This window comes from Meles meles, chromosome 4, assembly GCF_922984935.1.
Source record: "Meles meles chromosome 4, mMelMel3.1 paternal haplotype, whole genome shotgun sequence".
NCBI lineage: Eukaryota > Metazoa > Chordata > Mammalia > Carnivora > Mustelidae > Meles > Meles meles.
This window is the reverse complement of record NC_060069.1, coordinates 158321049-158341750: the sequence shown is the minus strand read 5'-3', so window position 1 is coordinate 158341750 and position 20702 is coordinate 158321049. Positions and strand designations below refer to the sequence as shown.

The 20702-nt window shown below is 50.6% G+C and overlaps 1 protein-coding gene across 2 annotated transcripts; it reads right to left on the bottom strand.

The window, feature by feature from the left end:
- Nucleotides 1–466: 466 nt before the first annotated feature.
- ETS2 (ETS proto-oncogene 2, transcription factor) lies at nucleotides 467–19141 on the bottom strand. 2 transcript variants are annotated; one of them, XM_046002150.1, is made up of 10 exons: nucleotides 19018–19141; nucleotides 12232–12303; nucleotides 9687–9798; nucleotides 8234–8353; nucleotides 7719–7919; nucleotides 6140–6223; nucleotides 4854–5075; nucleotides 3871–4134; nucleotides 1750–1868; nucleotides 467–940 (listed from the first exon to the last, which is right to left on the bottom strand). In XM_046002150.1, the coding sequence occupies exons 2-10, from the start codon at nucleotides 12301–12303 to the stop codon at nucleotides 725–727; spliced, it is 1410 nt and encodes a 469-aa protein (XP_045858106.1). In that variant the 5' UTR covers nucleotides 19018–19141; the 3' UTR covers nucleotides 467–724. The 2 variants fall into 2 exon arrangements, with proteins under 2 accessions (XP_045858106.1, XP_045858107.1); XM_046002151.1 differs by lacking the exon at nucleotides 19018–19141 and adding an exon at nucleotides 16597–16847.
- Between the last annotated feature and the right edge of the window lie 1561 nt (nucleotides 19142–20702).

The following is a 20702-nucleotide window of genomic DNA, read 5'->3' as shown; positions in this document are numbered from 1 at the left end:
CAAACAGAAACAGGGACTGACCCTCTTCGACGTCTACCTGTAGGCATGTTAAATGTAATAATACACACTTTACAACTCCTCCGTCCGCCTGCGCAGACCTCGGGCTCGCGGAACGGGTGCATGCTCCTCGGAACCGCAGAGAACGCCGGTGTCTGCGATCTTTCCAATACGCACGCGTACATAAGTATTTTAAATTACAATATACAGTTCTCGTTAAATAGGACTCTGAGAGGATTTTGACAACAATTATTAAGATTACAGTCATATATACAAACTAACTTCTGAAATGGCACGGCTGTGTCCCCACACCCTCTGCCTCGCTGAACCAAAGAGACCGCTTCTGCCTTTGTGATTCCTGGCAGCCAAAGGCAAAAAAAAACATTAAAAAAAAAAAAAAAAAGCCAAAATGCGTGTGTCCGAGACACGCTCGCTCCTTGGAGACTATCCCACGGCCTGCACGTCCCTGTCACACGGCCTGCTCGGAGCCAGGACGGCTTCCCAGCACTTCTTTCTCGGCCACTCTGAGGTCATAGCGTCATACATAGCGCGTTCCCGTCAGTGGGCTTTACAAGTGAGAAACCACGCTGCTTTGGGTGAAAAGCTGTGGTTTCCAGTGAAATAAGGCCACTGCTTCTTGGGGACTCTCCTGGACGCGTCCAATCCCGCCTCTCAGGGTCACTGGAGCGGTGGGTCGGATGGCCGCACTCGCAGCCCCCCGCGGGCCTCAGTCCTCCGTGTCCGGCTGGACGCCCAGGATGGCGTGCAGCTCCTCAGGGGCGAAGCCCAGCAAGTTCTGCAGGTCGCACACGAAGCGGTACACGTAGCGCTTCCCCGACGTCTTGTGGATGATGTTCTTGTCGTAGTAATAGCGCAGCCCCCGGCTCAGCTTCTCGTAGTTCATCTTGGGCTTGTTTTTCCTCTTTCCCCACCGGCGGGCCACCTGCAACGGGCACAGGGCGGAGGAAAAAGAGTTCAAATCTGCAATTCAGCAAAATGAATGACCTGCCCCTGGCGAGAAGTCTCATGTCTGCTGCCCCCAGAGAACCTGAGCACCACAGAGGGGGCCCAAGGGTGTGGTCTGTCCCAGCACCTGCAAAGGCACGGGGTCCCTCGCTGCCTCTCTGAGGACGGAAGCAGGGCAGGTGCAGGAGAGTGAGAGTTCCCCGCCCACAGCACCGTCCGCTCTTGTCTCCTCCTGTGCAGCAAGGCTTCATGCCGGGGGCAACTGGGCGGGAAGTAGTGTCTCTCCCCTCCTGCCAGGTGACATTCTGCATTCTCTAAGGCTTCCGCTTTCCCAGGGGACTGGAGTGGGCCAGCAGCGACAGCCTGCACCCTAAGGCTGCCCGAGATCACAGGCTTCTTTAACACTGTCCTGGATGGCAGAGCATGGCATCTGCCCTTGGCCTTCCCCTCCAGGGTTTCTGAGTGCCTGAGCAGAGCGTGGCAGAACGGCAGCGGCCAGAGGACCAGCCCGGGCTGCCGGGAGGCTTGTTCCCCACCAGTGGGAAAAGGCACATTCCTAAGGCATTTTCAGATGGTCAGGAGACAACCTCACTTAGCACCTGGGCCTTTTTATCAGATGAGAGAGCAACTCGCAGAAGCCTGCCCTGTGCCCACACACACGCCCAGAGAACGTCAGGACTCATCTGCAGCGGGGAGCCTTGTGCCCCGAGAACGGAATCTGTGAGCCCAGGGTGATGAAACCAGGGTTCAAAGTCCAGAGGCTGACTTCCCAAGCGCTGGCCGTACCTCGTCAGGGTCCGCGAGCTTGAACTCCCAGCCGTCCCCGGTCCAGCTGATGAATGGCTGGCAGGATTTGTCCGAGAGCAATTCCAGGAGAAACTGCCACAGCTGAATAGGTCCGCTTCCTGGGGGAGAGGGGGCGAGTTGTACGTTTTTATAGACTGGAAGTATGGCAAGGCTTTTGGCCTTTCTAATGAAACAGGCCGACCGAGGAACGGGGGCCCCTACTCTGGGCAGGGAGCCAGCATGAAGACATGTCTCCCAAGCGTGGTGACAGGACGGACCCCTTTAATGGCATCAGGCCAGACACGCATTCTGGGGTCTCCCTTCCTCCCTCCCCCTCCTGAAAAAGTGGGCACTTCACGCCCTTGGTTGCTGAGTCGGGTCTTCATGGAAGGAAATTCAGGGCCACCAACTCTTGACCTTAAAATTCCTCATCCTGGGGGTGCCTGGCTGGCTCAGTGGGTAGAGCAGGCAACTGGCTGCGAGTTGGAGCCCCACGCTGGGTGTAGATAAGATTTAAAAATGAAATCTTAAAAAAATAAAATTCCTCATCCTGTTTAATTGTTTCTTATGTAATAAGTTTCAGGGTTCCTTTCTAGAATCGCCCAACGGGACCGGGGTGGGGGTGGCCGAAAGGGCATTTCACCACAGAAGGAGGCACGTCTCATGGAATCCCAGGCTGCGGCTTTCCTGCCAAACGACGGCGGGTAAATTGCTTAATCCAAGACTCGGTTTACTCAACAGCCACTTGGGCACCTGGGGTTGCCTCCACGGCCTCACTGGCTCCGGTGAGGTACACTTTGGTTTTCATATGCCTTTTCAGGATTGATATTTAGAACCGCAGTCTTGTGAGGAACTATTTTAAAGATGAGGAACAGCTCAGAGGCAGGGTGCCCCGCCCGAGATCACACACCCATGGAACAGTCGTTCCTCAAGACCCAGTGGCCATCAGCAGTGAGGCTGAAAAGCAGCAAGGATGGGAGTTCTGGAACCAGGCACAACCAGGTTATCCACGTGACCATGGAGAGCTGTCTGCCTCTGAGCCAACTGTCCCATCGGTCCAACAGGGTGATGCCCCACCCCCACCCGGCTGCTCCAAGGACAAGCAACTATATACACCTAGATACCCACACAGAGCTGACAGTCAACAAATGGTAACCAATATTCAAATGAAAAACACCAAGGGGCGCCTGGGTGGCTCAGTCAGTTGAGCGTCTGAGTCTTGATTTTGGCTCAGGTTATGAGCTCAGGGTTGTGAGGTCGAGCCATGTCGTGATCCGTGCTCAGCGGGGATTCTGCTCTGGATTCTCTCTCTCCCTGTCCCTGGCCCCCCTCCCCACCTCGTGCTTGCATAGGCTTCCGTGCTCCTCTTTCTCAATAAATAAACTAATTTAAAACCTTAAAAAAAAAAAAAAAAGACAGATAGTCACACCATGCCTGTTTATTTTCTTACCAACCCCATTCCTGTGGGTGTTCGGGATGACAAAAAAGAAAAAAGTGGCTGCTTCTGTACTGAATATTTTAAGTTGGCATTTTTTAATCCAGTGGCTCCATATGGTCAAAACAGGAAAAAAACACATTTAAAGACCCATGAAGCAATGAAAAAAAAAATCTTGGTGTTTTTGCTAAAGTACTGGAAATATTTGGTTCTAAAAACAGCTTTAATATTTGTCCTTTGCCTAAAATAGCTCTCGCCCAAATCTTAAAAATAAGATGGATTTTAGAAGCAAGCAAAGGTAAACAGCCCCCGTGATGTTTGAGACGGGCTCTGCTGTCCCTCCCTGGGCCAGTTTACATTCTTTGGGATTCGTGGAGTGGGTGAGTCAGAGCTGAGGCCTCCACGGGCCCGTGCCCCCCTGTGCCTACTCCTCTCCAGGCTGGCCGAGCACATCCCAGGGGAGAGGGCGGCCTGTGGGCTCCCATCCATGCCACTGTGCACGACGGTTCGTGCGAGCTCGGTCTTTTTGGAATTCAGGGGTACAGCCTGCCTGATTCAGGATGACAGCCAGGCACCAAGTGTGGGCCGTAGCTACAATGTGCTCGGACCAGAAACAGCCTGGAGGAACACGGCGTTGGGGCAGGGCCTCGGGGAGGGCACAGGGAAGGCAGGCGTGACCCACTCACCTGTGAAGCCAGCCAGCACTGCCGCGGGTATAACCGGTTTGCCCTGCTCCACCGGGTCGCTCCTCTCCTGGATGTAGTCCTTGAAGGACATGGTCGGCTTACTGAGGCACAGGGACTGGCTGCAGTCATCCTCGAAGCTCTCGAAGGACGGCACTCGCTGCAGGTCAAGCAGCGACGACTGGCTGTTCCAGGACTGTAGCAGGGAGTCAGAGCTCTCGAAGCTGTCCGTGCCGTTCTCGGGGGAGTCGTGGTCCCGGGGCTTCCCTGGCAAAGACAGCCGGGCACAAATGCTGACTCCTCCAGGACGGCGAACCGTCTGGGGCTGCAGCAACCCCACTGCGCCTAGAGCCTGCTGGTGCAGAGTCCCGGACTTCTCACCAGGCACTCACGCCATACGACAAATGCCCTATACAGTGACATCCTCCACCCACAGCAGCACGGGCGGGGGGGGCGGAGCACGTCCTCACGGGATGGAGTATTATACAGCGATGAAAAGAGCAACCAGCATGGCTGGGTCTCAGACACAATGAGGAGCAAAAGACCAACACGAAAGAAAACGTAATGCAAGGATTTCGTTTCTGTGAAGCTCAAGGACAGGAAAAACAGATCTATGAGGACAAAAGTCAAGACAGTGGTTTCCTCCTGGTGTGGGGAAGCTGTGGACTGCGGGAATGCCATGTTCCTGTACCTTCTCCCAAAATATCCCACCGCAGTGGGGGGGGATCCCGCTTCGAGAGCAGGGGCCCTGTCTCATTCACTCAGTCCCTGCAGCGCCCAGCCCAGAGCCTAAAACACAGCAGAAGTCCACGCATGAGAGCAAATCTGTCCCCTACGGGGACAGCGCGGGACGGCTGCTCAGGACGCAAAGGAGCTTCTGACCTCCAACGGCTGAACATCGGCTGTGCTGCTTAAGGAGCTCCTGTCTCTGTTCTACTGTGGCCCCACTCCCCCTAGCTGACAGACCTCGCGGGAGCCTGACTTACCGGAACCGCCGGCGAGCAGGTTCAAGTTGCCGCTCGGGAAGTCCTGACCGACGGGGCAGTAGTTGACGCTGACGGCGCTGAGTCGAGACTTAGGGAGCATCTGAAACTCCTGCTCGGAACCGAGCACGCCGGGCGCTGAGGAGGATGGACACACGTCCAGGAGGCCACCTTTGGGGTAGTTCTGGGTCTGCACGCCATACGCTGCCTGCTCCATGCCAAAGCCTGGGATAGAACAATCGGAGGGCAGAGCTATAAGGCAGGAGCGACGGGGTCATCAGAGACCCTCCGTGCCCTTGAACCAAATCAAATGCACCCAGTTTTGCATGCTCTAACCCTCTCCGAAACCGCACGGGCTTTGGCAGGCGGCTTTCCCGCCAGCTCCTCTTCTCAAGCTGTTCCTGCTCTCGGTCAATAAGCCCTTTGCCCAAACGCCTGCTGCCTCTGGACCACGATGTGACACCTCCATGTGAGCACTTCTACGGGTCGAGGTTATCAAACGCTTTCATGCGACTCTCGGGGCAGCACGGGTCACTGGCTCTTTCCGCTTCCGGGGGCAATAAGGCTCAGAGAGACTGAACAATTTGCCAGCCAGTATGTGACTTGTAAGGAACATCCCCTCCCTCTGCTGGCTGGGGTCCCCCCTCCTGTCCTGTAACCTACACTCATCAGTGTCACTGACCAGAAGGAAAGACCCGAATTCCAGGACACTTCTTTAAACTCCAAAGATCAGAGCAAACTCAGACTTGCTTCCTACATGCCTCCTGGGCCGGGACCCCTACTTATTATGCTAGCTCGGCCCGCAGCTCATCAGCTCGCTTCCCTCCACCCCGGGCTCTCTGAACTGCCTCGGACGGCACTGGCCAGTGTGTAACACAGCCACGTAGGCAACGTCACTTCTTCCAGTAGCCACAGGAGCAAACTAAAAAGAAACATGTGAAATTACTTTGAATATTTTACCTGTCCCTGTATTAACAATTATCATTTAACACGTAATCAGCATCTTAAAACTGATTAAGGAGGCATTTTACGTTCTTTGTTCCATTAAGCTTACATTTTTACCACACATCTCAGCGTGGACCGTGTGAAACGTGGGCCACGTTTCAAGTGTTCAGTGGCTCAACGTCCCCGTGTGGTTGGTCACCCGATGGGACAGCACAGGCTGAGACTCGCCTTTGGACCTTCCGCAAATTTATTCTTATTTTATTTCTTTATTTGGGGGGGTGGGAGTCCCAATTTAATAGAAAAGTTAACACCAAGGTCTTCAGGGCAGAACTGACTGGACTGACCTAGTGAATTGCTATTAATCCAATGAGGGACTGAGTTGAGGTGTGAATTTTCTTCATACTGATCTTCCGTCTTTTCTTGGTTTTCTGGAAAACAGGATTGCAAATCGAGGTTAAAACTATGCAAGAAAGAATGTTTATTCCTAACTACTGCTATATGGTTATTTTAGGATAATTAAATGCATTTACGTTTCATATTTAAGCTGACGGGATTCGGTGTCACTTGGCCTTTTTCAAAAACTGCAGGTGGCAATGCATTTTCTAATATCCGGAGTAAGTTTTGCAGAATGAATGCTATCACTGGCCAAGTGAAATGTTCTGCTGTATAATTTTAAATATCTACACTGTGAATTTAATTCACCTGTGCCAACAACAGACAGTTAAATATTTATGAAGTGCCACGTGTCCTAGGGGCTAGGAATACAGTGGATTAGTAGAGCGGACCCAGCTCCTGCCCGCTTGAAGTTAGGGTTCGTGGCTTCAGACTCCACGTTTCTCCAGGGTGAGATGAGCTCGGCACAGAGAGGCCAGCAGCACTGTGGGACCCTGGAGGTGCCACGGTGCATCGGGACCTTGAAAAGGAAAGGGTTGGCATTCTTGGTGTGTGCTTACTTCCTACAAACACACTGAACCACGCACACCCACAAATCCAGACCCTCAAACTTACAGCCCGAGTGATGGCAAAACAGGCCCAACCTGCCAGTGAACAGATTTACCAGAAACTTGTCCAATCAGACTTGTTCAAATTCAGGGAGAATTTGGGGGTCTCCCAACATAAGTGTCCCTGGCCCCCAGAAGCCACAGCCAAGAGAGGGTGGCTGAATCCTAAGGTCTTTTAAAGATTCTGAGTCTGTAAACAGTGTTGAAACTCAGTGTTTGAAACCAAGTGAACGAGGACTATTGCTCTGAACTTGACCAAAGAACTAGTTTTCTCATATTTTTAACCTAACCCCTCACGATAGCTTTTTTTCCTCTCCTTTTGAACTGGATGTATTTTTAACATTGCTGTCAACACTCTTTGAAGGTCTAAACCAAAACTTTCTATATGATGAGAGTTCTTTTGTTCAATGGCCAGTCTGTGTAATGTGAGTATATAAATATGCATCAATTATGTCTGCCTGTGTTCAAATACGTAAAACCAGAAGAAATTCTTGCTGCTGGATTCCATTTGGTCTTAGGAAAATTCATGGTCAAATTCAAAGAGTTTGTCTGAATAAAGGCTCCCTTTCATTGAGGCTGACTTTCTTCTTTGGGTTCCATAAGGTGAGCCACAAAACACGGGACTTGCTGGCCTCCCATGTCTGAGGCAACACATACGCTCCTGATGCAAGCCATTGGATCACTGTCAACAAGGTAGTGACTAAGGTTATTGCCTGGTGGCTATCCTTGATGCCAGACACACACAGATTAAAAAACCTATAATCGCTGCCACACATTTGACTCACTCGGTGGCATTCTCAGGCGATCTTGCTCCACACAATCTGAAACCCCGACCGTACGACTGCGGAGCACAGATCCCCCATCTCCCCTTCCCTGCCACGGCTCTCCCCAACAGGGAGGCGCCCGGTTCCTCGGTGGGTACCTTTGATCATCTGCTCCAGATGCTCCCAGAGAATGTCGCCCACGAAATCGGGAGCCAGCTCCAGAAAGCGCTCCTTGCCCAGGTTGCACAACACCTGGCCACTCATGCCAAACCTCTGGAAATTGACATTGACCAGGCTGAACTCATTGGTGGCCCAGAGAAGCCACTGGCACACTTGCTGCTCGGTCCACAGCCAGGGGTCTGCCGGGGAGGGAAGCAAAGAAGGAACACAGGGAGAAAACGGAGTTACTCCTGATCTACTCACAGAGTCCAGATGCGTTCCAGAGACTGGCCAGAGAAGCCCGACACCCCGGGGAATTCCAAGACCCTGACAACAGTGCTGGATGAAGTGTTCAGTCAACAGCCAACTAAAACCAGCTCAGGTTAACCACATCCTTGCCACCCTGCAAGGTGCCCCAAGCAGAGATGGAAGAAAAAGTCATCTCAGGCAACCGCGGTCAGATTTGTTGTTCTCCTACAACACGGACTCAGGGAAACGCCTGGAGAGCACTTACTCTTTGGGATGCCCAGGCGGCGTTGCTCCTTCTTGAAGCCACTGAAGGTAGCTTTTAAGGCTTGACTCATGACAGCCTTGCTGCACGGAGTTAACAGAGGCAATTCACAGTTGGAAGAGTCTAAAAAGAAAACCCAGGGGGACATTAGGACTTTAAGCAGGCAAGACTGGAGAGAGAATTTAGGGGAGAAATCTTAGTTTTCAGGAAGGAACAATTCCAATTGCAAACCTTGATGGCATTCCTTTTTTTTTTTTTTTAAAGATTTTATTTATTTATTTGATAGAGAGGTCACAAGTAGGCAGAGACAGGGGGAAGGGAAGCAGGTTCCCTGCTGAGCAGAGAGCATGATGCGGGGCTCGATCCCAGGACCCTGAGATCATGACCTGAGCTGAAGGCAGAGGCCTAACCCACTGAGCCACCCAGGCGCCCTGTTGATGGCACTCTTTAAAAGAGTATAAATATTAACAAAAATTAAGGGATGGGGGAGCAGAAGTTGAGAAAGTATTATATCTCATAACAACACTTATAAAAAAAAAACTGAACTAGAACTTAAGCTTTATTTTATTTTACAAATTATTTTGCAAAACATCATTAAAAAACCAATTATCCTTCGTTGAAACTTCTACCTAAATCTCTTTTATAATTTTTGGACACTGAAGGAGAGTAATGGTTTTGGTCCAAAGCTTCAAGAGAGGCAAATGTGAGGTGTAACGCTGCTTCCGTTAAAGTAAGCAGCCGGCAAAGGGACTTCTTAGCACCTGTAAAGTCAGCGCACCTGCAATTTTTAACGAAAATCTCCTCTGGACTTCCTCAGCAGTTTCAAGAATGATCGATGACGGGCTCGGGATGGCAGGCTTATGCAAGCCTGTTTTTTAATTAATTTTCTAGGTTATATTTTCTAGCACCTACTTCACAGGACAAAGTAATGTCTGGAATGTTTCCAACTAATAACGCTATCACAGTAATTGCATAGGCATTATCTGACTGCTATCCCTTTAGAAAATAACAAACAACAGCATTAAGAACTACAGAAGTAAATGCAGACCGGCAAATATTAGCAAGTATAATTTTGCTGCCCCAAGACTCCGGGGCGGGGGACGATCAAACCTAATGGTGAGACCCCAGAATGAGAAGCTGGAGGGCACTTTCATGGTCTGCTTTGCAGGTGGCCCTGGAACGAGGGGCCTGGGTCTGCGAGAGGGATGAGAACATCCCATCCCTGGAAATCTCAGGGCCCCCCTGCAGTCTGGAGTGTGTCTGGCAGTGGGCGACATCAGGACCCTCATGCTCATGAAGAAGGAAAACCGTCTTTTTCCCAGGTCCACAGTCACCATCTGACTTTTCAAACCAGAGACTGAAGACACCAACCTTTGTCGCTTACCAGTGGTCATGTTTTTAGCAACTCAACTATGGGAAATCATGCACGGTTGGTCAAGTCTGAGTAACAAATTACCATGAGAAATGGAATCCAAGCCTGTTGGCACCTCTTGGAGTGTTTGCTCTTCACTGAGAGAGGGGAAAACGGCAAACAGGGACCCATCAAAGGTGTCAAAAGCTGGCTGGCGCTGCAAAACAGATGGAAAAGGAGACCGAAATTAATATTTAAACTCATTTAATTACCTGTTTGAAAAGTGGTCCACAGGTCATCTTCCCCATACACCCTGATGAAACTGGCAATTATAAAGCCATAAAAGGAAGTGACCAGTCAATGGTCCAACCAGACTTCTTGTCAAAGTGATGGAAAGGATTCTATTTTACTCTGGGTCATTGCATCGACCTCACAGAGTCAAAATGACTGGGAATTTCCTTTTAATGGCCTAACTAATTTCAGTGAGTAAACTAAGTAAACAAACCTAAAAAGAATGGGATTTTAGAAGAACAGTGCTAGGTGGGACTTAGAGACCAGCTGGTCCAAACACCTGGCTCCTCTGTCCCATCGGGGGAAACTGAGTCACACGCTCCACAGGACAGTTTTAGCTCAGTTACTGCAGTTAAAGCGAAGGCAGATGACTGAATGAAACTTGGAAAACAAACAGTAAGCTAAACTATTTGTGGAAGCATTTATTTTTATGTTTAATTATGAAACGCTTTAATTGAAACTAGACTTTTTTCCGCCTCATCGATTCCAATGGTTCAGAAGATAGTAATACATATGAAAACACTCCTCACAAAGGTTTAATTTTATAAATGTAGAGATTTTGAAAAGACCCTTGCCCCACATCACCAACTAAGGGGAGAGATTTCCAAAGGAAAAGAGGTTTCAAGTTAAACTCTCTATAGCTTAAGGGGAGGAAGAGGACAGAGACACAGAAAAAGATACTGTGTGTTGATCTCTGCTAATTCGTCTAACATTTATGAAAGAGATAGCCTTTAGTATAACACCGGTTGATAAGTAACAGATAAGAGTCTTGATTCATCGCTGCCTGACTTGCTGAGGAACAACGTAAAAGATGGTTATATTTTTCCAACATAAACTGGAAAGCCCATGTTATGTGTAACACAATGACCCATCTGTTGAGTCATCAATTAAAAAAATGTGCAACACATTTACAAATAGAATTGGTTTGTGTGCTTTCTTCTTAGAAATGCAGAACAATGCACGACGCATTACGTAAGAAGGCAGGCAGAAGTTGGGACTCTGCTGGAAACACTCAAAGCAGTGATGTCCCAATGATGTTGGAGGTCAGCCCCCCAAAGTCCAGGACAACAATGTCCAACTGCCAAAACCCTAAGGGGAGAACCAATCACATTCAAAATCCGTACCTAGACATATGAACTACATCAGGGCTAATTTTGGTGAAATAGCCCATCAGTTTTTAAAATTCCCACTAGCATTTCCCCGGGTGACCAAGAAATGCCTCTCCTTTCCTTCCTGGAAGTTCTTTTTTTAAAAATCAGGAAGCCAAAAGACAATACAAATTCGCACTGAGTATTTCAACACATCAATTTCAGCAATAACGGTTTCTTCTCCAAACCCAGAAATCACATGGGCATTATTGAAGCCTTTTTAACTTATAGAAGAATATTTCTTCCCAGAGGTATGGTTACAAATGGTGCAATTTCTCGTTTCTGTCAGGCTGAAAACATCTGACCAAATCAAACCAGAGAACCGGCTGGCTTGAAGTTTCATGACCTTCAACCATACATGACCTTCACCATACAGCCTCTGTACCCATTTTTGGCTCTTTGGGCTCTCCCAGACAAATAACCTGCTAAGGATTCACAACAGAAAATCCAACACGACAGAGATACATCACTCCACAGGCCTGGAGGAAGCCAGTCTAAAAATCGCAGCCCTGAAACGTGTTTACGACACCATTCTAAGAAAACAATCCAATCTCGCTGTCAGGTGTGGAGAAGGCAAAGGGGAAATGATCAGTTTGTGCTACTCGAGAATGTTCCCCAAAGGAACCGAGATAGCAGCCACTTGAAATTTGGTTATTATGCACTGGAAAAAGCTCCTTCATTGTTCATCTGGGTTTTGGTTTACGCCAAGAGGCAACGCTGTTCTCTGCGGCAGGGAGGACAGGGTACCCGCAGCCCCATGGGCACCGGCCCTTCTGAAGAGCTGGTCATCTAGTGCTCAGCTGTTTCCTTTCCAGTTCTTCTACAGCCGGCCCATCACCCCGGGGAAAACTCACTGGGGAACCGAACAGCAGTGGAGATAGCGTCTCTGAGAGCTCTGTCCTACAGAGAATCATAGGGTTTTTCACCTGCCAGGAATCTCAGAAATAAGCCACAAAAGCCTCCCCATCTGCAAATTAAATGGTTTCATATCTTGGAAGACAAGTAGAACAAGCATCAGGAGACCCATTTTATAGACTAGAAAACTGAGGCCCAGGGAGCTTAAGCAAACAATCTGGAGTCACACAGCCCATAAATTAAAAGGCTAGGGCAAGAATCAGTCTTCTGGAACCCAGCGTGTGTCTTTTTTTCTCCTAGAGATTCAGTTCCCCAATGTTTTCTAAGAGGTTTCAAATGAAGACCTGCTCACTTACCTTGAGCGTCCCTCTGTAACTGTCAGACACAGGGGCTACCTGGTCCATGTTCTTGATTCCAAAGTCATTCATCTTGAAGAAAAGGAAAAGGAAAAGACATAAAGAAAGAGTTATGGGGGCAACAAATCATGCACATTTCTAATGAGTCTTTTTTTTTTTTTAAAGATTTTATTTATTTATTTGACAGAGAGAGAGATCACAAGTAGGCAGAGAGGCAGGCAGAGAAAGAGGAGGAAGCAGGCTCCCTGCGGAGCAGAGATTTCCCCAAGCGGGGCTCGATCCCAGGACCCTGAGATCTTGACCTGAGCCGAAGGCAGCGGCTTAATCCACTGAGCCACCCAGGCGCCCCTCTAATGAGTCTTTATTGGCTTCATCAACCCTAATTCTGGGGGAGTCTGTCAAGGTCTACAGCAAGACAGGTCATTCAAACCTGAATGCCAGTTCTAACGTAAAAAGCCCTTTTCACAAAGGGTAGGCTATTTGAGTAATTAAATAATAACGCTGATTCTCTCCAGAATTCCACTTAGAGATAAAACACACAGATAAAGTCACTTTCTGGCTGGCTGGTCAGGGCATCCCAAGGGAACCTGGCTGGGGGAGCTAGGCCAGGAGGACCTCGCCTTCCCATGATGGAAGCGGGGTGCGCTGTTTTTCACTGCCATGTCCACGGTTGGCTCAGGGTGCAGGACACCCTCGGGGAGAGAGGGGTGCCAGGCAGGCACAGGCCACTCCCATCTGCTGGGGGCAAGGAGAGGGGAAAGCCGTCAGCTCAAGCCAGGAAGCCATGGAGGACCCAGATCCAGGTCAGCACGCTAGAAAGAGCTTCCTAGGGCCCAGCCTCTCCCTGCTGAGGAAGAACTCCCCGAAGGACAGAGCAGGTTCCCAAAGCCACTGCTCCAGGTCAAACCCCCCCGTGTTGTCCCAGACCCTCCCATGGGGACTACACCAACTCCAAATAGGTCTGCTCTGTGTGTTGCTCAGCTGCTCATTTCTCCAAGGGCGAGTAATGCTGGTCATGGATGGAGCAGTCTTTACTTGCGTCTACAAGACAGACCTGCGCTGACCCAAGCGGCAGCCACCAGTCACTTGCAGCCACCGAGCACTTGGCACAGGGCTAGCGTGGACCGAGAGGAGCTCCGCATGTAAAATACACAAGATTTCAAAGCCTTGGTAGAAAAAAGTAAAGTACCTCAGTCTTTGTATTTACTACACGTTTATGTAATATTCTGAATGTATCCGGTTAATTGAGATATACTGAAATTAACTCCACTCACTTTCCTAACATTGAATGTGGCTGTTAGGAAACTTCTAGTTTTTATGTGGCTTGCCACTGGGCACCGCTGGAGACCAAAGACTGAACTTGGAGCCCTAACACAGGACGGGCCGGTTCAGGTCTACATGAATAAGTAAGAAAGGTACCGAGATAATGCCACCAGAGTGGTATATAAAAATACAGAGCGACTGAAACTGAAACTCCTTTTTGAAGAAGCTGGGCTAGCATGAATGACAGTAACCTTTACCCCATGAGACATGCCTCACCGCCCCCCCATCCTGGCTTTCCGGCTTTGGAACCAAAGGTCTATAGGCAGCTTTACAGGGTCCCCCTAATTGTCTTCCCCCATAATCTCCCCTGGGCGCTGCCACCTGTTACAACCAGGAACTCTGAGTAATTAAAATATGGTGCAATTGATAGGGCTTACTGGAGGTGGCAAGTAGGACATTTCCCTGTGACTACTTCAAGTTTGTACTTTGTCTTCTCTTTATGATCAACATTATGGCTCAACCAGACCTCCCTAGTGTAGACTACTACACACACACACACACACACACACACACACACACACACACAGACACCCGCGGCTGGAAAGGCAACGTGGGAGGAGAGTCTAGGCCGCAGAGCAGGCGAGAGGCAGTGGTGAAACCCTCAGAGTACGAGCCATTCTCATGGTGACCTGTGAAGGCCGGACTAAATCAATAAATAATAAATCAGTAAACAATACATTAATCGTCCTATGAGGCAAGAGGGAGGCAGAGGAAGAAATCTGTTCTGGATCCAAAGGGGCCACGTTTGACTCAGAATCTCTACCTAGTGGGTCACGTCATGCACGTGCACTCAGGAATCAATATTCACTACTAATGACCCTTGACTGGACAGGATCCTCCTGACAACAGCTAAGCCCATGCTGGGCGACCACACATTCCCCCTTCACTGAATCTTCCTGGCATTTCTGAGAGATGGACGTTGTCAACATTTTACAGTGATGTTGCATCTTACAGGGCAAGGGAGGCCCAGAGACCTCTGATGACTTGCCCAGGATCACACAGCTACTGCGGGGCTACCTAAGGGGGCACAGGGCAGATCAGTCCGGCGGAGCTCCTGCATGAGAAGGTAACTGGGATTGACGAGGCATGGGCCTTCTCCCAGCACATCACTAAGGAGTGGAGAGCACATGCAAATATTGTTAGACCCCGGCCTGGCTCACCACCATTTCCCATGGGACATGTTCCTTAAGTCTGAGCTTCAGGAACTAAATCCTATTATCTGTTGATTAAATAAACAAACCTCAGACAGAACACCTACAGGAAAAGACACCTTAACTGTTACCAGTGATCCCTCCTAAGCCCACTAGGCCAGCTCTTTTTCTAAGTCTGGTTTGCAGACAACTTGCTGACTTGAGCCTACATTTTCTCAGCCTCCCAGAGGTGGACAGAGACTTGGTATGGAGGGCAATGGGTCAAGTCCGCCTGATTTTTGGGTACAAATACCAGGAGAAAAAGCAGTCTACCACTCCCACATCAAGAGCTCTAATTACTAGCTACAGGATACAATTCTTTTGTTGTCCAGCTTTTAATTTGTTTCGTAAAAACCATGGGCAATCAAAGTGTCCCTCCACTGGTTTCAGGCAGACACATAATGAAGGAAATTGAAGTTCACTTATTTCACTCCACAAAGCTTGTTAAGAGGGCAAGTTCCTCTGCCCAAATCAATTTCAAATTTAGGGCAAGGTGGTGGTGCCCTACTGACTGCTGCTTTTGAACAAAAAAAGAAAAGCGGGCAGAAATGTGTGAGCTGAGAAGAGCGAAATTTTAAAACAAAGAACCTAACAAAAGTACCCTTTCTGGAAGGACTGATCCTTTGCCAGAGAGATTAGGGCACAGGTTAGTATCTAGGTAAATCAGAAAAACAAAACCACAAACAAACCCATCTGCCACTTTGCAAGGTTGGTTTGCTCTTTCTTTCGAAAGTTACCGGTTTGGAGAGCGGAATGACTAACGCCAGAAATGAGTGAATATTTCCCTGCAGGGCCCACAGTGCTAACATTTACTGTACTGTGATATTACTCAGAATTTTAATAAACCTTAACTTGGAGATTTATCTCCCTGATTGGTGGAGCTGTGGACAGGCAGATAGCGCACGGGCACTTCCATTGTCCAAGACGAACATAACCTCTTACTGGTGAATTAAAATAAATTACCACTATCTCCAAAGGGCTCACTTCTTTACTTTCTGAATAAGTAGCTCGTCACTACCAGTTTAAGTTACCCTAAAACTGAATACAGGCCAATATCTTAAGTCTCCTGTGCTTAAAAAAGAGAGAGAGAGAGAAACAAAATCCAAAACAAAACCAAAACCCCCACATTTCTAAGTATGAATTCGAAATCCTACAAGAACGCGAAAATAAAGGCAGCCGCGCGCACCCACACCCGCCTTTCCCACGGGCTCCCCCGCTCGCCTCGCGGCGCCGAGGACCCCGATCCAGAAGTCCCGGGGCGCCCGTGGGGGTCTCCCCTCCTGGAGCCTCCCTCTTCCGCCGCCCCTGGCCGGGCCCCGGAGTGGCCGAGCAGGTGAGCCGGGACGCGGCACGTTTGCGGGGAGCTGCAGCCTCCAGGTGTTGTAGGCGCCGGGCGCCCGCGATCCCACCGGGCCCGGAGCGCTCGGGTAAGCCACGGGCAGAGCCCGGCGCGCCAAGCCCGCAGCGAAATCAGCCCGCGGGGCGCCCTCTGGAAGAAGCCCCCCACCGCACCCGCATTTCCTTTTAAAAACAAAAGCAAGTGAAACAGGCGGGCGCGCCCTGCCCGGCCGCTCGGCTAGCCGCGGCCGCGGCCCAAGTTCGCAGCCCGCTCGGCGCGCGTCACCGCCGGGCCCACCGGCGTCCGGCCCGGGCCCCCCTCGCCGAGCCGCCCCCGAGCCGCCCCGGCACCCGGAGCGAGCCCGAAGCCGGGGAAGAGTCGCCGCCCCGCCGCGACCCCGGCTGCGCTTCGCGATCCGGACCTCTGGGTTACCCACGTCCCCCGCCCGGGGTCTGGGTCCCCAGGAGAGCACCCCCGGCCCGCCCGGCCGCCCGCCCCGGGCCCCGCTCTTACCGCGCCGCTTCGGGCAGGGCCGGCGGCGGCTCCGCGCCTGGCTCCGCGGTGCGCGGCGGACGCTGACGAGGACGAGGGCGGCGGGGCGGGGGTCCGGGCCGCGGGTGCGGGCACCTGGGCGGGGGGCCGGGAGCCGGGACGCTGGCCGGGCGCAGGCAGGCGGCTCTGGAAGCTCGAGGAGGGGCCGCACCGCGCTCTGCGCCGCCACCGGAGGAAGTAACCGGCCAGTCCCCTTCGCCGCGCGCTCTTCAGAGCAGGGGGAGGAGGGAGGAGGGAGGCGGGGGAAAAGACGACAGAGGGGAGGGGAGGAGGGGAAAGGGGGAGGGGAAAGAGAGGATGGGAGGAGGAGAGAGAGGAGGGGTGGAGGAGGGGAGGAGAAGGAGGAAAGGGGAGGAGGGAGGAGAAGTGAGGGGCGGAGGAGGGGCGGCGAGAGGTGAGAGGAGCGGAGGGGAGGGAGAGAGCCGAGAAGGGGTGGAGGAGGGAGGAAGGGGGAGGGAGAGAGCAGAGGAGGGGGAGGAGGGAGAGGAGGGAGGGGAGCGGAGGAGAAGGAGGGGCGGGGAGGGAGGGCAGAGAGGAGGGGTGAGGAGTAGAGGGAGGGGAGCGGGGGCGGAGCCGGCTCCTTCCGGCCGGGACCTTGCTCTGCGCCCGCTGTCACCTGGCTCTGTCCCCCGCCTGCTGTTCTGGGACCGCGGTGCGCGGGGGACTGCAGGCCCGGCGCCCCGACGGGTGGGACCGCGGGGAGGTCAGGCGGAGAATCTCTCCTGGGAGGACTCGGTCCCCTTTGTCTTGAGGGGTGGTGGCACCGAGTGGCCGCGGGGCTTGGGTAATAAGGGGCTCACACCGACCCCATCTCTGAATCTCCTTTCGGCCTTACGATTTCTCATCGTTCTATCACGAAATAAGATAATAAATGTCCGAGCTGGGCCCTGGGCTGGGTCACTGAGCCTGCCCCGCTCAGGGAAGCCCCGAGCCTCCGGCGTCGTGTGAGGGGCGCCCCCTAGAGTTGAGCGGTGCCTGGATGGTAACCAGCGTTGGCGGAGCTGCTCCAGGCCAATGAATGCTTATCGTTCTCCAAACCCTGACTGTTCCCACTTAAAGGGTAAGGGAGACTGAACCTTAGGGTAAATAACTGGCCGGGTCATAAAACGTATGAATGGGAAATTCGCGGTTGAAACTCAAGTTTATCTGAGTCCCAATCACGGTCAAAACCATCACCCTACTGCTGGTTTCCATTGCTACAATTGAGTCCATGCGTAGAAATAAGTGCATTTCCTACTCAGCTTCTCAATATTTTGGAGAAAAATTTAGATTCCTCAAGGCGGTAAAAAATAAAACAATCCGGCTTGGGGAAGGCCAAGGGACTGAAAGTTGGCACGTCTCAGGGACTGCAGTGCTGGGAAGGGAGAAGAGCCATCTCCCTTCTCTGTTACCAAGGCTGCCGGTTTCCATGGCAACCCTAAATCCGGAGTTACCCGGATAATTGAGATACTAGTGCACTGTAATGTTTCCAGACACCTGAGGGTCTTCAGGTGTTACTAGGCATGGGTGAGAGGCAGGGTCTACACCGCTCAGACAGCCCAGGTGCAGTGAGTGGAGTATTGCTATTTCTAGGAGACTGATTTGATTCTGATGGCTTCTCAGTTTAGATTCAGTCCTGGATCAGAAATCATAGATAGGTCAAGAAGGAGTTTCATAAATGGAATGCAGATCCATAGTAAGTTACCATGGAGACGTGAAGAGTATACTACTTTTTTTTTTTCACTGTAGCAGAAAATACTGACTCATCTGGGCCGCTGCTACAGCTAATAGAGGGACTTTTCCCCAAGGCAACTCATTCAGCCCTTGATAGTGTCTGAGAAGCTTGATGCCTACAGCCATCCTGTTAAGCTCAGCGACCCCAAGTGGGATTCCATTGCCTCTTCCATTGCCGCAGCATCGCCATGACCTTGGGTGTTCTGTCCAAGCTCAGAGGCTCCCTGAGTCATTTGATGTCCACTGATTTGGGGAGAAGCCATCTTCCCTCCTGGAGGGGCCGGTGTGGGCTGGGGGCTTGGAGGGGAGCTCTGCTCAGACTGGGCAGTGTTCCAACATGTCTGACCAGAAAGACATCAAAAGAGGAGTGTGGGAGACAATCCATTCCTGAGTATGATTTTTCCTTCTGCTCTGACTTGTGAAGGCTGGGGCCAATTCTCTCCTCTACAGAAGAAAAGAGGATTATGGAACCTATGTCATCAGGCTGGAATGAACATTCTCCATAGAACCGAATGTGTAAAGAATTTATCAGAGCCGCGAGTACGTGGTAGAGAGAATCTCTAAATGATACAGCTATTAATTTTCTTTTCCTAAGCTCTTCCCTTTTCATTTTATGAAAAACCCTTGGGAAAAAAATACTATATACATGAAAAAAGAAATCAGCCCTACCTTCTCCGATGTAATGTGTGAAGCCCAGTTGAAAATAATCTGGTCACAGGCACGAATGGTGGAGCCGAAGGAGATGTGGGAGGCTGGGGAGAGGAAGTGGGGTCACACGCCGACACCAAATCTTGACTCCAACCCAAGCCCCTGTCGCTCCTTGATTTCCCTCCGTGCCCTGGGTTCCACACTATGGCTGATCCCCCTTTACGCTTGGACAGTCATGCACACGTAATAAAATGGCTTATCCTAGCTCTGAGGCGATATCAGGGTTCCCAACATTTTTTTACCTTCCTGTTATTAGTCGGTTTCCTAGTTACTCAGTAAAACTAAAACCTGGCCTGCTGAAGCCTGTGATTATTCACCTATTATGGCTTGATTCACAGGGAACACCAAGCTTTACAGTAAATTAAACCCTAATAAAAAGTACGGCCCTTGTGCTTGCAGATCAAAAGTCGAACGTGTTAGAAGGAAATGAAAAGTCAGAAGGCACGCGGGGTGAAATGATCAGATGTACTATGTCAAACTGAGCTTAAAAGCAGTCTTCACTCTTTTCCCTTAAGAAAGAGGGAAGCTCACGGAAGAGAAAACGTGTATTACAGAAGAACATATGTGGTTAAATACTAGATGTCTAGAGACTAAAATGAAGATAAGAGTGCTTTAGAATCCAGATGTAATTATTAAAAATGATTAGCTTACCAAGTCATTTTGTAAAAATAAAAACAAAAAAACAAAAACAACAAACCCCCCAAACCAAAAATGCTTCCTTAGAAATACGTCTGTATTTACCTTGAACTCCAAACTGGTAGTCGATGTTTAGTACATGGTGGTTTCCGCTGGTAAGCTAAACAGACGTCATTGGGTCTGTGGTGTATCATTTATTCATTAGGCAAACATAGTGTCAGCTGCTGAGCAGACAAAGACCAATGAGGCTGAGTCCCGCCCTTGAAGAAGTAAAACTGAGTCTACAATAATGTGAAAAATCACACACAAACGGAAGACTGGAAATCCTGGAGGTGGGGGTGGGTGGGGGAGGGGAAATGCACCTAGAAAGCACTGAATTCGGTCACATTCTGGCATCTGCCTTTCCTCTACTGACCACTTACCCTGCAGTCACCAGGTGGGTGGCATCTGGCAGCAGCAGCTAGCCCACTGATGCATGCCGGGGTCAAGGAAGGGATGACATTGAGCTCTGTAACACCCACGTACCCCCAACCTCCGGGTGGGCACACCACATTCATACCATCCAAGCCGCTCTCCACTCTTGCCCTTTTGCAGGCTGGCACAGGTACCAGGAGTCCCGGGCAACCTGGGGTCATCTAGCAGCCTCCCAGCCTCCTGATGGGGTGGTCCCCACCTGTGAGAGCAAGCAGTATCTATCTTCTTCGTGAAGACTTTTTGGAATAGCGAGCCTGGGACGACCCTGGAGATCGGTAGTTTTTCTTGATGGTCCTTTACAACTTCTTCCGCTGTTGGCTTTCCACTGGGTTCCCTATGGGTATGAAGGCATTAAAAACATGGTAGAGCTTATGATCTTGACCTCTGAGGGGTAGTTTTTAGGGTCAGACTCCCTGTCATATCCCAGCTCAGTCTTTCACTAGGCATCCAGTGTGGCCCTGGGAAAGTTACTTAACCTCTCTGGGCCTCAGTTTCCTTCTCTGTCAAGTTTGATTAAGAGTGGTGTTGAGATTTCT